Source organism: Coenobita brevimanus, chromosome 47 (genome assembly GCF_032717465.1).
Source record: "Coenobita brevimanus isolate Jiangsu-jjx chromosome 47, ASM3271746v2, whole genome shotgun sequence".
NCBI classification, from domain to species: Eukaryota; Metazoa; Arthropoda; class Malacostraca; order Decapoda; family Coenobitidae; genus Coenobita; species Coenobita brevimanus.
The window spans coordinates 7809394-7827919 of record NC_137000.1 but is presented as its reverse complement, the minus strand read 5'-3'; the positions used below and the strand labels follow the sequence as shown (position 1 = coordinate 7827919).

The 18526-nt window shown below is 45.4% G+C and overlaps 1 protein-coding gene across 1 annotated transcript; it reads left to right on the top strand.

The window, feature by feature from the left end:
* Positions 1-2921: 2921 nt before the first annotated feature.
* Positions 2922-16897, top strand: LOC145399007 (uncharacterized). The gene is made up of 6 exons (XM_080271735.1): positions 2922-3490; positions 10122-10237; positions 12918-12972; positions 13739-13757; positions 15278-15355; positions 15998-16897. The coding sequence occupies exons 1-6, from the start codon at positions 2922-2924 to the stop codon at positions 16895-16897; spliced, it is 1737 nt and encodes a 578-aa protein (XP_080127861.1).
* The last annotated feature ends 1629 nt before the right edge of the window (positions 16898-18526 follow it).

Sequence of the window (18526 nt, the reverse complement as noted above, 5' to 3'; positions counted from 1 at the left end):
CTGTGACCCAACCCTCACCGATTAGATAACATCCATTCAGTACACATGCGAATCTATTATAGTTTTGCCGTCTCCAGATGATTTTACTAAATTTGGGAGAAAATTATCGAAGTTGATGCAAATATCATCACTCCTAGATGTCTGCCCTATACCATCAAAAATACTTGACTAAACAGTAATGTCATAATACAGTAGACAACTGCACACACACATATGGTGAAAGTGGTGATGACGGTGGTAGTTGTGCTGATGTTAGTAATGGGTGATGTATTAATGTAACACTGTAATGATGATGGTGGAATGATATTAGTGCTGGTGATAATGATAACAGGAGCGTGACTATTAAACGCTATAACACAGTAATACAACAGTCGTACCATAACACTGTAGGTAACTTAAACGTTGATATCATTCACATTATTACTGATATTCGGCTAATTACTTAACTCATCACTTATACGTTAATGTAATTCATACTCCCATAAATATTAGGCCTCATTACTAAGCCTTTGAGGACGGCAAGCCACTTCTAAGCTGAATAAAATCGAGTAGCAAATATATATGGTCAAGATTTCTCACGTACTGAAAGGATTACTGAAGACCGTCTTTATTGAGGTCAGAGAGAGAGTTTAAGATTCTTACTTTTTTACTTACTGAAAGGGTTACGGTATATCAGTATCTGTATTAATTATTTCTTTAATACTGTATACTTAATTTCATAATATACAAATTATATACAATATCCAAAGTACTGCGTATGAAAAGGAGTTAGTACTGTATCACCACTGGAATGAACACTTCAATTCCCAAGGCAGCTAACAATAATTAAACCGATTATTACTGATATGATTGTTGTACCCAGATGCCCAAAAAAGTATTCAGACATGCTCTCTCTGTCCGTATGTATGTATGTATGTCACTCTTACAAATAAACAAAGAAGCACAGGCTATACTCACGCCATGGAATACCAGCAATCAAGAACGAAATCTCAGTCACAAATGCACTCTCTCTCTCTCTCTCTCTCTCTTACACACACACACACACACACACACACACACACACACACACACACACACACACACCATTATGTACTCATCTCACTCAAAGGTTGCGTTGTGGGTACGAACATAAGTAGAAGCGTGAGTATTAGAATTAGAGGAAGATTATACACTCTCTCCTCACCACACTCCTTAACGCAGCCACTCACACACTCACTGGAGAGAGAGAGAGAGAGAGAGAGAGAGAGAGAGAGGTAATGGTGGCGATGATGATGATAGTTGTGACGATATTAGCAACGGATGAGGTATTCGTGTGATGGATTGTGATGATGATGGAAAAATGACAGTGATGGTGGTGATAGCAAATGTGAAAGTGATAAAGTTCTTCCATCTTAACTTGGCCCGGATTTTCTTCCTTTTGCACCTTATTTCACGTAGCTAAGTGGTGGAAAAAGACGATTCCACGGCGCTGCATCCTTTCTTTAGCATTTCGTGGTGAGCATCTTATTCTAGTATTAAATTCAAGATGGAGGGATGCCAATTATATCAAGAAAGGAGAAAGTGTATGGTAGTTGTGGTGATCGTGGTGAAAACGATGGTGATGGTGACTGGTTGTGGTGATTGTAACTGTGGCCGTCCTGGTGGCCGAGACAGTGATGACGGTAGCGGCTGTGATGATGATGGTAAAAGTGGTGGTGATGGCATTAATGTGGTAACTCGGGCGTATGTGGTAGTTGTGGCAATTTTGGTGGATGTGACAGCGCTCGTGATAAGGACAATAGTGGTAACAGTGGTAGTGGTGGTGGCAGTGTTAGGTGGTCAGTGTGGTAGTGATCGTGATGGTGGTAGTGATGGTGAAAATGGTTGTGGTAGTGATGAAGAGAGCGGACGTGGTGGAGAATGGTAGTGCTGGTGAAAGTATAACGATGGAGATAGTGGGCAGAGCAAACTGCGTAAGTAGTTGGAAATGTGGTAGTGGTGGTAATAGTAGTAGCCTAGTGACGCTGATAGTGACAGGCGATGATAGCAGGTAGTGATGGTGACAGTGGTAGTGATAGTTGTGGAAGTGGTGAAAGTGGGAGTGGTTTTATTGATAGTGAATGTGCTGGTGGCAGTGGGGGTTGTGGTGATAGTAGTGGTGGAGATGGCAGTGGAGGTGATAGTGGTTTTGGTGGTAGTGATGGTGATACAGATTGTGGTGGAAACAGGGACAGTGGAAATGATAAGGGTGGTAAATGATTTGGTATTGGTGGAGAGAGCAGTGGTGGTGATAGTAGTGTGATGGTGGTGGAAGTGATGGTGGTGCCAGTGGTGGTGATAGCAGTGGTGATGGTGGTGGTGATAGTTGTGGTGATGGTGGTGGTGATAGTAGTGGTGATGGTGGTGGTGATAGTAGTGGTGATGGTGATGGTAGTTGTGATGGTGGTGGCAGTGATGGTGATAGCAGTGGTGATGGTGGTGGTGATAGTAGTGGTGATGGTGGTGGCAGTGGTGGTGATAGTAGTGGTGATGGTGGTGGTAGAGGAGGTGACAGTAGTGGTGATGGTGGTGGCAGGTGATGGTGGTGGCAATGGTGGTGATAGTGGTGGTGAAAGTAGTGGTGACGGTGGTGGCAGTGGAGGTGATAGTAGTGGTGATGGTGGTGGCAGTGGTGGTGATAGTAGTGGTGATGGTGGTGGCAGTGGTGTTGACAGCAATGGTGATGGTGGTGGCAGTGGTGGTGATAGTGGTGGTGATGGTGGTGGCAGTGGTGGTGATAGTGGTGGTGATGGTGGTGGCAGTGGTGGTGATGGTGGTGGCAGTGGTGGTGATGGTGGTGGCAGTGGTGGTGATAGTAGTGGTGATGGTGGTGGCAGTGGAGGTGGTGGAGGGCGGCGCCTCAGAGTATCGATTTCCCGCCAGTGCAACTTTGCACAATAAAGATGCGTTGCTCAGACCCTGCCACCACCCCTGCCCTTGCCGCCGCTCCTGCCCCTGCCACCACCCCTGCCCTTGCCGCCGCTCCTGCCCCTGCCACCACCCCTGCCCTTGCCGCCGCTCCTGCCCCTGCCACCACCCCTGCCCTTGCCGCCACTCCTGCCCCTGCCACCACCCCTGCCCTTGTCGCCGCTCCTGCCCCTGCCACCACCCCTGCCCTTGCCGCCACTCCTGCCCCTGCCACCACCCCTGCCCTTGCCGCCACTCCTGCCCCTGCCACCACCCCTGCCCTTGCCGCCGCTCCTGCCTCTGCCACCACCCCTGCCCTTTCCGCCACTCCTGCCCCTGCCACCACCCTGCCCTTGCCGCCGCTCCTGCCTCTGCCACCACCCCTGTCCTTGCCGCCGCTCCTGCTTCTGCCACCACCACTGCTTTTGACACCACTCCTGCCCCTGCCACCATCTCTGCCCTTGCCGCCACTCCTGCCCTTCCCACTACTACTACCCCTGCCACCACCCCTACCTATGCCACCACACCTCCCCCTGCTGCCACCCCTGCCCTTCCCACTACCTCAGTACCCATACCTCTGCTACAAGCCCTGCCCTTACCACCGCCCTTATCCCTGCCAGCACCCCTATTTCTGCCACCATCCCATTACCCCTGCAGCGACTTTTGCCTCTGCCGCCACTCCTTCTCCTTCCACCACCCCTACCCCTGCCACCACCCCTACCTCCGCCACCACCCCTACCCCTGCCACCGCCCCTACTTCAACCACCATCCTTGACCGTGACACCACCCCACTTCCCCTGCCACCACCCCTACCCCTGCCACCATCCCTACCCTGACCCCTACCCTTATCAAACGTGGTTACAAATTAAGTATGGTACACGAGCATGAACGTCTACAGCACACATATGCCAGGCTTCACGGCTAAGATTACGGTCCTTTACTGAATCTGTGACTCACAAACTACAGTATAATAATTCCCTTCAGACCATGGAGGAGCTGTAGATGTCGATGAATAGTTTTAGTTGCATATCGTTCATGAATTTCTATGATATCTGAGTAGTGGTTGAGACGGACGCACAGAAACAATGCACATTATAACCTTTCTTACTGCAGCATCTTTCATGAGCTGGCAGTTAAGTTTTTCTTTTTCTTTTTTCTTGACAAAGGCGCTACGCTCTGTTGTTAGTGTACCACGGGTAAGAGCACCAGAGGGTATAGTGTATTTTCTTTATGTGCTACTTGACGAAGACGGCTGGTGGTTAAACGGTAGAGCAGCAGCCTTACGCGCAACGGTTCGGGCGCTTAAGAGGTGAGTGGGGGGCTCTGTCAAGCAATATAGCGACAGGAAAAGAGGCTGTTCTGCGCTAAGGTGATCTTGATTGCGGTAGCCAAGCCTCAGGTCATCCTAGGCCCCGAAAAAGCTAATATGGGACTGCTCTCTCTCTCTCTCTCTCTCTCTCTCTCTTTATATCTCTTACTGCACGGTGTATTGGGAACAGCAAGATTTGTTTTGTTTCGTACTGCGGGATGATTATATGGAAATTACTGAAAATAATAACATCATAAAGGATATCCCAGTAATATCTGCTCATAATAAACTGGGATTTATATCCGCAATATTAGGATTACCAGCACAGTACTTCGAGGCAGACATATGGATAGAAAGAGAGAGAGAGAGAGAGAGAGAGAGAGAGAGAGAGAGAGAGAGAGAGAGAGAGAGAGAGAGAGAGCACTTAAGTTAGCATGTCAGCATGAATTAAGGCCACATCCTTACAATCAACACAAAGTTTAAAATATACGATAGATGTAATACAATCAGAGACGATGAATTCCATATTATACATCAAACTAAGTCTACTGTATAAGATACGAATTACATGGATAACAATAGCCAGTCTTTAGCATTTCAAATTCATTTCGTATGTCTGCAGGAATTAGTTAATCGAAGTGTCAATAGATGGCAGCACCCGATAAATTCACTTCTTAGCTACGTGTATAAAGTGAGATAAATAATGTGGATAACAAAGCCAATCGTTCACTTCACTCCCATCCGTGTGTTTGCGGGAAGCAGTTAATTTAAGTGTCAATAGATGGCGCCACCACCTCACACGACCAAAATATTTATCACCATGCTCCCTCGGCCCCCTCGCCTAATCCCTCCCTCCGGTCCCAAACACGACTCTCGTATTGTCAACACCGGCTCGTAATGGACTAATGGGACGCGATTGATACCAGGGGGAACAATTGGCGAGGGGAGAGAGAGAGGGGAGAGAGAGGGAGAAGGGAGAGAAGGAGAAGGGAGAGCGAGAGAGGGAGAGATGCAATTAAGCGACTTGGCGCGTTTTGGCGAGGGCGAAGTGGTCAACAAAATGGCTAGTTCTCCCGACTGCTTCCGCTGGTCTCTCTCCATCACGGATTTCCTGCCTCCTTCCCTCCTCCTCCTCTTTTTCTCCCCCTCCTCCCTCCTCCTTCCTTTTCCTCTTTTTCTCCCCTCCGCCTCTTCCTCTTTCCTTTATCGTCGCTCTCAATCTCTCAATCGACCATCTTTTATATAATTTTATGGAGTGTCCGGCGCTTTTACAGATTTAGGGGGAGGGGAGTTATGATCTGTGTGTGTGTGTGTGTGTGTGTGTGTGTGTGTGTGTGTGTGTGTGTGTGTGTGTGTGTGTGTGTACTCTTTGTGGTTCTGGAAGACGTGAGCGTGTGCTTGTCTGTAGAGTATGTAACCATGCGTGAAATGTATGTGTATGGAATGTATATGTTTGCGGGTCTGTAAAACGTGTGTGTGTGTGTGTGTGTGTGTGTGTGTGTGTGTGTGTGTGTGTGTGTGTGTCTTGAACCTGTCCCTATTAAGTAGAGTTGCACAGTCACTCTTTCATGGCAAATCATCAGTCAGAGAAGTGGGCTTAAAGAGTACCCAGAACAACGGAAAAATCCTGCAGGAAAACTTCACAGGAATGTTAGGAAATAGCTATGAGTATCTTAGGATTTTCTCTTAAACATCTGCAAGCAATCTTTCAAACATAAGAGATGGACTAAATGTTATATAGATGAAAATACGAGACCGCTAAGTAAGTGAGAGTCAAAATTAATAATAAAATAATTGACAAATGCATGATTCAATTACGTTTCTCGATAAATTAGGTGATGCATACGTGCTATCGTGAATGTCACTGATTTTTCTTTTTAGATTTCCATTTTCCTGATTTTTTTCTGATGATTCCTTATTCCTTACACACACACACACACACACACACACACACACACACACACACACACACTCTCTCTCTCTCTCTCTCTCTCTCTCCTTTCTCACTCCCATCCATCCCTTTTCTCTCCTCCCTCACTCCCCTCATTCTCTTTGTCCCCTCCCTGTCCCCACCAGCTGCCCTCTCTTAACACAAAATGATTTACTTACATCATCCAGCCCCTCTCCCTCACTTACAAATCCAGCCTCACCTATAAATCCTGTCTCACTTACAAACCTTCTCACTTTTAAATCTTGCCTCCCTGACCAATCCCGCCTAACTTACAAACCCTGCTTTATATACAGTATATATATATATATATATATATATATATATATATATATATATATATATATGTCTTTAACACCTAAACTACCATGTCTTTTATTTTGTTCTTGCTCTCACCAGATAATCTTACTGTTCGTAGGAGAGGCTTTGGGAACTGTAAGGGTTAGACACAGCCATCATTACTCCATTGACAGTTAATCCTCTGTAGGCGGTAGCAAAAAAAAAAAATATATAAATATACAAAAATAAATACGACATCACTCTAAAGATTTTTTTTTTTTTTTTTTTTGTTCAACTCATGGTTCTGTTTCTATTATTATTTTGTTTTAAACTGACTGACGAGGAAAGCACCAAAATGTCGTCGGGCTCGCCGGGAAGGAAGGAGGGGGTTAGATGAAGGATTAGCTGGTGAGGAAGTAAGTTTCAAAAGGAACAACCGCAGTATTATCCTTAAAAAAGTTAGAGACAAATTAAGTGCGGGAGACAATGAATATGAGAATCCGAAAGAAGCAAAAGAAACGCCTAAGAGATAGATAAGTGAAAAAGAATATAGAATTATAGGGAGAGAGAGAATTTATAAAAAAAAGTGAAAGAATGATATAGAAGTACTTAAGAGAACGAGAATAAGAGAAAGAGAGCTAATGAAATAAGAATAAACAGTATACGATGGAGGCGAAGACAAACGAATAAGAACAAAGATAGGGAATACAACGGTACGAGAGAAACCGGAAAGTAAAGTGTACGTGAAAGATAGGTGCCGTGTACGGAGAGAGAGAGAGAGAGAGAGAGAGAGAGAGAGAGAGAGAGAGAGAGAGAGAGAGAGAGAGAGAGAGAGAGAGCGCAAATCCAGGACACAGTGGAATATTCACATGAAGTCACGAATATCCACCATGCTGTATCGATCTCGGGATTAACTAGGGCATGTTAGCAGCCAGACTGTGGTACTGGGAGTGGTGGGAGGAGAGGAGGAATAGCGAGGGATATCGGTAAGTACTGACGCTGAAAGGACGATAATGCAAGGAAGAGAGGAGGAAGATCGAGGAATACTGTACGAGTACTTACACCCAACTTGTGATGCTACAAGTGCGGGGGAAGAGAGGAGGAATGGCGAGGAATACTGGTGGAATATTAACGCCCAGTTTGTATTACCGTAAAAGTGTGGGGAAGACAGAAGAAAGATTGAGGTATATTTTTAAAGTATTAACATCCAGTTTGTAATACTGCTAATGTGGGGGAAGAGAGGAGGAACATCGAGGAATGCTGCTAGAGGTTATCAGAAAGGCATGAATGGTAAATGAGCAAACGTATGGCCCTGGTCCGTAGAGATGAAGAACAGTGAACAATATAATTATTACATTAGAAAGGCATTAACAGTGAGTGTAGGAATGTACAGCTCACTTTAGCAAAGAGATGGAACAATGAGGAATACAGGTAAAGTATTAGAGAGCTTTGTGTGCTACATGGATAGATATATGACATTTTTCACTATGTACTTAGTTTCTCCTGCCTTACTTATCTGCCACAGGACCCGCCGGTATGCCATAAAAACATCCTTGCTGATACCATAACAAAAATCCTGAATATGACGGGTCTACCATGCATTCAATACAGAGGAAATAGATTAGCTCCAAGGGGATGACATGTGAAGGAATGTGGCGCGTAGGGGTGCTGGTCTTTCGGGAACGAACTGTCATACGAAAAGAGATTGTTTAGAAGGTTTTAAAGGGTAAGTGGATGGATATATGATCCAGTTCACCAAATACTCTCATAATACAGCTTCTTCCTGGTATAAGGCGTATAGAATCTAGATAGCGAGGAATATAGCTGGTGCAATAGACCTGATTGGGGGGTAACTGAATGGATGTATGGCTCATTTTTCTTGCATCTGTGTTTCTGTTCCCGGTTCATTCCTTTCATATCCATTAATATTTGTTGGTTAGCACGTCACGAATGGTTATTGCTATTACGATGATGACTACGATGATGACTACGATGATAATATGATGCCCAAAAACTACTTCCAAATGCAGACACAAACAAAATTCATACTACAAGATCTCTGAATGGAAGAAGCTACTGTAGGTGCAAGTGAGCACTGGGCAGCATATTCGCTAATGTTAGTACCCTCAGACATGTACTTCAGAATGACATACAGACAGATGGACAGACATAATGTAGACATAATTACACAAAGAGTATTTTATAACACATCTACGCATTATCAACCGTAAGGAATAGAATAACATTCACACTTAACTCGGAGATAAACACTTATCGGCACCGACACGGAGAGACACACTCACTCTCTCTCTCTCTCTCTCTCTCTCTCTCTCTCTCACACGCACACACACACACACACAACAGGGACTATGGCGGCGGTGTATATAGCCACGGCCTGGAAAATATACGCGATTTATGGGCCCAAGAACCAGTTGGCGTAGACAGGGAAGGCGCGGACGGCATGATTTATACGGGCGGCAGAGTCCTCCGTCATACACAGCAGCATCTACAGGATACTTGTTATTTAGGTACTGATTTACGTCTCTCATTCCCCTGCATGCTCGGGACAGCTCTAGTATTCCCTTCCAGCTAGCTATTGTCATAAGATTGTAGTTAACTGAATGAGTCATAGTAAGTTGAGAGGCTGAATGCTACCACCGTTAACTCTTTTATGGGCGGGACAACTCTAGTACTCTCTTCCATCGAAAGCCATACGATATTATCCAACTGAGTGTGAGTCATAGGAAGCTTATATTGTTAAACGTAATGTGCCTTAACTGGGCATAAAATTCATCATATTCCCACTTGCACTGCGTGAGGCGGGACCCAGAAACATAGGGAATGCAAAAAAGTGGAACACCTGCCAAAACAATGTCAATAGTAGGCTACTAGACAAATGCGGGATCATGAGGGCCGCTACATGGGGAGTCGTTAAAGTCTACGGATGTGCATCACCGTCCGTCCAAAAAACCTTAGGATGTGACTGACAGAATGGGCCGCTCTAAAAGGCGCTCCAGCATCTAAACGCATTTTCAGTGAAATTGGCCACACATTCATTCAAACTCTCAGAATCTGCACCTGATAAAATGGTGTACATGAGGATCCACTGAAGGCTCCGAAATCCTCCTACTTTTGTTGATTGCTTCTTCTGTTTCTGGATCATACAAACCTTATTTATTAGTCTAAAATAGGGTGCACATGATGGTGATGATGGGGGAGATGTAGGTTCTTTATGAATTCGATGGTTTAATACGAGAATGATTTATGTTTTGTTTGGGCATGCTGTTTGATAGTTCTATTTTCGTACTATCTCTTTTTCTGTGTCTGGATCGTACGCTCACTCCATTGTTTAAGTGGGAATTAGGAATGGGAGGATGAAGATGCTGGTGCTTGAAAGCTTTAGGAATGTATTTATCCAAAGAGCAATTTACTCGTCGTTCAGTGTTGCTTGCCTGGGAGTGGTTTCATGTCAAGAAATGTCAGGAAAACAACTACTGTATACAGAATCTTTTGTTCCTCGCCTTTATTATATCTTCTAGTGACAGACTTTATTCCCTGAAATAATAAGGTCCTTGCTATAGCCGATCCGTTTTATCGAGCCTGAGGTACATTCTGCCTCACTAAGGAAAAATTTTACCACGAAAGCTTTTTCTACATTAGGAAGAGAGTCCTGGAGCGGAGTGAGGAGGCCCTAGCTCTCCTGGCGACGGTGGCTGGCAGGGCTGGAGCGTCGGCCACCTTGTGTAAAGACGGGCTGATGGTTCCTCGCTTCAGAGGTAAGAGTCGCGGGGCCGTATATATTGTGATTATGGCCGGGCGATAACAGGGTGAGTGTCGACGCCCCGCACCCTGCACCACCCGCCCCTGCCACACACACCAGCTGCCAGAGGGACACGATGGAAGGGGAGCCTGCTGGTGGAGGGGGGAGATAAGTTGCTAGGACGTGGGGGATCAGAGGCGTGCTATTTATAAAGGATTTACACCCTCTTAATGAGCCAAAGAGATCGAAGTAAAGTGTATTTGGTGGAAAACATTCGGTCCCCTCCTCCCTAACCCCTTCTTCCCTTCCCCTTCTACTGTACCCTAGGGCCGACCATCTCGTCCCTCTCCAGCCACTTATCCCTCACCGACTCCTCTTCCCACGTCGGAATGGTGATGGGATAGGGAGACGCCGCGGCCAGTCAGAGCGCCGGATCCATTAAACCCCGCCCAGAGGCCAGGCCCCGCCTTCACCAGCGGACCAATGGGGGCGGGGCGGACTAAAGGCGATAGAGCCAGGCATCAGGGAGAGTGGATCCTGCCGCGGCGGAGAGAGGAGTGAACCTGCGTGCGTCCTCCGTGCGTCACTCGTAGGCTCAATAGGTGCTTTTAATTTCCCGAGGGACTACTTACACCCGGGCTCCTCCAGTTTACCCAGCCACCCATCCATCGGCCATGATGACGGTAAGTTGACGGCTACGCAATTCTCGCCGCCTCCCATCTTCTTTGTCCGTGCCCGGGTCTGAAATATTAATCTCGCCGGCGCTCCCTTCAAACACATTAGTCTCCCTCCCTCACCGTAGTGTTAATCGATGGCCGTGATGTCTTGGGGATTAAGGAGTGATTTATGCGTGGTTAACCTGTGCTTCAGTGACGAATTACGACAGTCCACGATATTGATTTGACCCTGCGACTTGGAAGATGGCGGGCACCTTTACTAACCGTCCGTCATAACATTTTCTTTTAACCATCTTTAAAGTCACCCCTTCCTAAAAATCGTCTTCCAAAATATCCCCAAAATAAAGCAACACGTGGCGACTATTATGGAGTGATTTTCTAGTGCACAGTCTATAGAAATCGACGGTTGCAATGACTTGTTTGGGCTCCTTACTCGGTGTCGTTTGCGTCATTACTGTATTCACCTTCCGCTGTTCACCTCGCATCGCTGTACCCTGCTGCAAGCCGTTATAATCGTCAGCATAATGGTTTAGTAATGGCCAGTTTCTTATCCCGCGTATTTTTTGCTATAGTGAATTGCTGCAGCTATTGAACTTTCCAAAATTTGATTATCCGAAAACGAAGTTCTAGGCTGTACATACATTTAGCGTGTCGATTTGTACTGATTTATTTCAATAATTAACTTTGTCTAGCGCCCCTCTCGTCACCACCTATGTCTAAAACCTACACATTTAACATTTTCATGAATAAATGCAGAAACTTCTTATTCTGTCACTGCACCGTTATATCAGTCTTCCCAAGTTTACTGCGGCCCACCTACTTCGTCATCAATTACAGACAGGGTCACGATAATGTATAGTTCATTCACCTTAACTTGACGGGCATTTTCATTCTTTCGTAGGTTATTTCCCGCAGCTAAATTGCAGAGTACGACAATACACCCTTTGCATTTTTCGTGACTTAACACCATATTCTGGTGTAAATCTGCAGTTATGGCTCCACATTTTAGACAGAGCGAGATGGCATTTTCTTCGGGTCGCTAAAGTGGTCAGAGTATACAGTATTACGCTGAAGTATTACGGTCACAAAATGAAACTGATACCCTCATGATCAACGCAGTGTGAGTGGGCCGTATGAGGGTACAATATCCGAAAAATTCTTGCCAGTGAAACCAAGGCAGGTGGCGAACGTAAAGTAGTACGCAAACTTATGCACTGGAAATGTGTGCGTCGGAATGGAGATGAAATATTTTGTGAGTGTCCAATGTCAGGTACAAAATCGTCCGCACAAAAAAAAAAAAAAATGGTATTTCATGTTCAGGGCAAAGTTTTATTTTCATTACAAAGATATCTCACTTCTCACATATATTAAAACAATATTCGTAGCAGAAAAAAACAAACAAACAAACAAACACACAGTAGCAGTACTATATATGACGACGTTTAAAAATGCCAGGGTGATTTGAGTTGCTGATGGTGTAACTGCGTGACTGACTGATGTAGGCAGCTGCTCCTGGGAGAGGTGCAAGGGAAGGTGTGGAAGTATAACATCGTCACCCGCAGTTATAATTATGAAAGGAATACTGGGGGGTAAAAGAGTCTAGCTGTAACTGTGTGGTACATAGGTAGCTGTTCTTATACTGTGTTGGTATACTATATGTGTGATGGTACTGCGAAAATTCTGTGGGGTATTATGCAGTCAACAATATGTGTATCGCATATACTGTACTTTAGGTTACATGAGCCATGTGTCTTCTTTCTTTCGGCATGCCTGGGATTCCTGAGTGTCTAAAATTAAAGGCTAATGTGATATTTTTACTCCTGTGGAGATTTTTTTCCATCCCCTTATCTGAGGGGTCTCCCGTAAACCTGAAGTATCTATTTGATTTTAGGGAAAATGAATTAAATATCACGTCCTCGGCCTGTATGTGTTAAGGATTGACTGTTTAAGAAATTATAAATGGATACTGGAATAGGACACAGTGTACGCGATTATCAAACTCATCTTCCTGTGTTTCAGAATCTAAAGAATTAGCGTTGCAGTACCTTTTAAAATTTATTATTCATACGCGCAGGTAAATATGCACAAATTAATCGCACTACATCATGTCTCCCTCAGGATGACTAAAAGCGTATCGGTTACATGAATACAATACAAAGACGTCCCGTAACTGTATGTAGCTGTTTCCTGTCACTGTTTTTAGCACTTTTAGTCCCATACTACTAAACTGAGTGTGGTTGCGGCAAGAATGGCATGAAACAGAGGCCATCGTACTGCCAGGGATAATAAGGTGTAGCCGACGGTGATTGGGAAGGTATGTACTCTATATGGCATTAGAGAGTGTACCTGTGTGTGTGTGTGTGTGTGTGTGTGTGTGTGTGTGTGTGTGTGTGTGTGTGTGTGTGTGTGTGTGTGTGTGTGTGTGTGTGTGTGTGCTGTGTATAATTAACATAACTCTTGCTACGGCCAGATAATTTTGATAAGATACGATAATGGAAGATTATGAAGTAAACGGAACAGAAGCAGTTGGTACAGTGACCCTTTCTGTGCGATGTCGTCCACTGAAACATTCTTGCTACAGTCGGGCGATTTTATTCAGATTTGGGGTGGCCTCTCGTACAGAATGGTGGTGAAAATAGCGCGGGTGCTTGAGAAGGGAGGTGTTGCGTAGGTTAGGTGGTAATAGATATAAAGATGCGCAGGCAGAAATAGACTGTACTGTATATTGGGTAACACAGTTTGATGTATAGTGCAGCATGAGTAGCGATGTGTGTACGTTGCGCAAAGTAGGTGAGGTTAATACTGTGGGTTTAGTTGTGTATATTGACTGTTTAATACAGGTGGCACTGTGGTGTGATTGTAGGTGTATGTGACAAAGAAAGGGTCTGATGGAGATAATATCCTACTGAGCTTGTAATGCAGGCGATAGTACAGTACTGTATTAGCTAAGGATGTGAAACAGGTGTAGCTATGTTTGGGGGGAACAAGAAGGTACTGTTTGGGGGTGTGTGGTATGCCATGTGAGAGACGGAAGTTAGCTGATGGCAGAGTGTTAGCTGAGAATTGGACACGAGTGCTGTATTATTTTGTGCTATAGGGGTAGGTTATGTGTGGTGGTGTGCAGTACATGCCGTAAGAGGGATTTTGAGTTAGGTATTGGCGTTGTATGACTTAATTAATACCCGTAAAAACGCAGGAAATTATGGTACACTGTTGTGATATCAGTGTTGAGCAATTACTAGAGACTAGTGTTGTTGTGGCTCCAGCGTCAGCTGCACTGTAGGAAACCGGCTGAAGTTAAGCTGAACAAGAGCTGTGATTCTGAGAGTGGGCTGTAGGATGTGAATGAGTTTTGGTATGCATGGAAGAGGGGGGCGCATTACAGGGAGGGCATGGTGGGTTGTTATTGAACTGCATTTTTGTGTTGGGAACAGGTAAGGGTGATGACCACCAGGGGATGATGGGGGTATATACAAGGGAAGCATGAAGTCTAGGCCATACTCTCGATTAATACCCGTATTACCTATATTTATGCATGATTATGGATGCATTGTTTAAGCAATTAAGAAGTTCAGCCCATTCACTGTTACTAATGCATATAAGTCTTTTATTCAGGCTAACGGCAAATGATATTGGTCAGCAAATGAAAATCTAGCAATTGAAGTTAAAAAATATTTCCAGTAATTCTATCACTACTATTGGTACCACTCAGGTGTTATACTCCGAATGATATCGGACGATTTATTTAGCTGAGTAATCCGAACATACATTGTTCATTAAGCAATTCTTTTATCGAATAAAAAATATATCAATACTGTGCAAGGAAAACCTGTGATGAATTGGACGCACATGCATTGTTAATATATGGATCATCATCATCATCATCATTCATCACTGTCATTTCAGTTTCAATTACCTCCTAAGAGTAGGGCTGAGGTAGGAACCACAAACAAAATAAGTGCACACAAGGAGAACTGTCAAAATGCATATTAGGTACACTGATCTACGCAGTCATTCAAACCAAAGAAATCCTGAGTCCACATCACAGTCAAAACCATTAACAGATACGCAGTATTTTGTCTACACAACCCTACAGATAGCTGCATGTTTAGACCATGGGCACTTCTTATTAATCCGTTCGGATCAGTGCTGTTTTCCATTTTTTATCACCAGATGATTTTCTTCAGCACAAGAGACACTAAGAATTTGAGAGGTTGATATATAACTGTAAACTTAGTTACTTCAAGTTAAATAAAATCGTCTGGTGATGGTTTGTTTAAAATAAGAGGACTTCCTCGGGGTAAAAGGGTTTAATTTTGTTGTGCATTACGCTTCACTGTTACCGAGGTGAGGGATAACTGTGGCTCTTTTCACTGCAGCTGCAGGAGAAGCGGTCAGCGCCGGCACGAGGGTTCAGTGTGAGGGACCTGCTACAGCTGCACGACGCACCCACGCCAGCACCAGGTGAGGAACAATTTATTGGCTTATAATATGCTGAGCGGCTCCAGCATGTCAGTGATAATTAATGGACATGACAGAAACAGATGTTGTAAAGGAAAAGGGAGTTCTTGGGCTGAAGTGGATGATGTACTATTTACTGTGCATGTGATACCTTATGTTTGATTGTAGAAAATGATACGTATTAGGGTGGTAGAGATTGAGTGATATGCCTGAGACACAGGGATGCGCTAATAGGATATATGGTGTTGCAATAAAGACATACGGAACGTGTACCTGCACTTTGTATATGTGTATAACTTTTTTTATGTGAGAAAGAAATTACTAGTTATATAAATGATACCTCCGTCCTTTGTTATTTATTACAGAAAACGATGTTGGTTTCCTTCTAGTATGAAGGTTTGATTTTTTTTTTCGGCGCTTTATTACTGAGTTGTTGCGGCGCCAGGTTACTGCTTAGTAATTCATTCATTCATGAACAGTCAGCCTGTGAAAATAGGACATAGTTCATAATAAAACTATTGTGTGTAAGTAGCCATATGGGTTAGCTTTTAGTGCTAGCTGTTGTGAGAAGGAAATGAGTAGCCTTATAACAGGGCATCTTCTGCTGCAATTAATTGAGTATGTATACAGTGTGACAGTGTTTGTGTTATGCCCCAGCAGACCCCCGTGGTGAAGACGGCGGTGCGGGCGGCGGGGTGGAAGCGGCGCCAGGCACAGTGACGGCGGCGGCAGACTCCACCGACCAGACCCCTGCCCTCACACCCGCCGACGAAGACCTGGAGGCTCTGGAGGTAGAGGAAGGCGGGGAGGAAGACACTGAGGTGGGTGGACGCAAGAGGAAAAGACGGATATTGTTCAGCAAAGCTCAGACATATGAGCTGGAGCGGCGGTTCCGGCAGCAGCGGTACCTGTCGGCACCGGAGCGGGAGCACCTGGCAACACTGTTGGATCTGACCCCAACCCAAATCAAAATCTGGTTCCAGAATCACCGGTACAAGACCAAGAAGATGATTCGGGAGCGAGGTCTGGAGGGTCCACTGCCGCCCCTGGGTGCCACACTGGGGTCATTTTCACAGTCCCTGCGGTGTCTGGCCCCCATGGCCGCCCTGGCCCGTCCCGACACCACTATCACCTCCCCCGCACACCGCCTACCAGACTACCTGCTGCCAGGGGACCGCCTGCCCGGCCTCGAGTGTCACGCCCCACCCCTCCTGCCCCTCACCCTCCCTCAAGCACAGTTCCCAGGTCTTTTACCATTCCTTCCCGTCTGCCCATTCCCTCCTCCATCCCTCCCGGCCTCCTCCCTCCTGGCGCAGGTCAGCAGTCCCCTTCGCACCTCTCTGGCCTCTACAGTCACCTCGCCCGTCACCTCCCTTGCTTCGTCCACCTCGCCCTTCGTGCCTCCGCCCCCCACGTCCAGTGATGCGGGCGCGGCGACCCCTAACGGCAGGAATGGCGGGGGTGCCCCTCAGGAGGTCACCAGAGTGCTGCCCCTTCCCCGCCCTGGCTCCCTCAGGCCAGAGGGTGTGTGTTGGTGAGGGCGTGCCGAGGCTGCCGGGTCCAGGGGCCGGGACACCAGCCTCGCTGTGTGACCAGTCAGCGGAAGTGAAGGGTAGTCAGTGAGGACACCGCTAGGGAGGGCCAGCCGGTGTGGTGCAGCAGTGTCGTCAGCATGATATACAATTCAAGTGGCGGCACTGGGACCTGCCCTAAGGAAATACTGCGTGCGAGGGCAAAATAACCAATGTCCCACCAACTTCATTGCCATATTTGGCTACCTGAGCATAAGTGGAGGGAAGAACTAGCATCAGTGGTACACCGTAATGGCAGGGAAGGATGGGTGTGTGTGCTAAGGCTGCCCAGAACTTCCACAGTCGCTTCTTGCCGTACGGTACACTGGCTGCAGACCCAGAAAAACTGCAAGGCTGCACTTCATCTAATAAAGGACAGTGAACATCGTAGGTAAACTGAACAAGTCAGACCTTAATTTAGCGGTATAACACTTGAAACATTCCAGTGAAAACTTCACCGTTGAAACGGCAACACACCTCCCTCAAAACCAGAAAACAACAGATCTACAGTGAACGATAGTGACCAACATATGTGAGCTTTTGAAAAGATGTGTTAAATTCGACATAGCCTATGGAACGAAGCATGGATGAACTGATTATTACCTCACAAAAAAGCCGACGTACTTGCATGTACGATTCCATTTATAGCTCCATTACTCCGTGTCAAAACATTCATGAGACATTATTAAGCTAATCGGTAATAATGGAAGAACTGGAATTTTCCCTTGTTATACTCGTAAGACGCAGAAGTGAAATGGAACTACTGACTTGGAAGGGAACTAAGCCTTCTTTACGCAAGAAAGGCAAGCAAAGAACAGAGCGTAATTTACGCATCTCTCGTTCTTCCTCCTAAAAAATAAATCACAGTTACGACAGGGGTGCAAGTTTGTATATGAGCTTCAGGCCAAGATCGTACAATAACGTCTAGCAATATGAAAAACGTCCGTGGTTAGGGGGAAGAGGAGTCTGACTCTAAGAAGTCTGTTTGATAATGAGTGAAATGAACGGGAAATGACTCTCAATTGTGGGTGTCCTGTACAGTAGTGTGTAAGGCTTGTAGATGGTACAATGAAAGTGATACATTTTACTACGCTTTATTTTATATATCCCTTCAACCTATAAATAGACAGACAGATAAACAAACAGATAGACTAACTGATAACCTATACGTTTACGCCTGTTTTCTTCCTGTTATCGCCGAACAAATTCATTCAACGTAGCAGGAGAAAGTTTTCGAATTAATGAGATGATATATGGGGAGACCGAGGATGAGATGGAGGGATGGAGTGGTGAGGTAGCCTATATGAAAGAGGGGGCTGTGAGCTGAAGGGAGGGCAGCGAAATGGCGGGGGAATGGGCGACGTGAAGACGATTTGTTTGTGGCCATCCTTTACGGGATGAAGGCGTCTGGTAGTAGGTGGACACATATATATTAATTCTTTTATTAACGACAGTTCCTTAATGTGATTTAAATCGTCTGTTTTATAGGCACACAGATAGATGAATAGACAGAAAATAGATAGGTAGGCAGGCAGGCAGGTAGAGAGAGAGAGAGAGAGAGAGAGAGAGAGAGAGAGAGAGAGAGAGGGGAGGCGT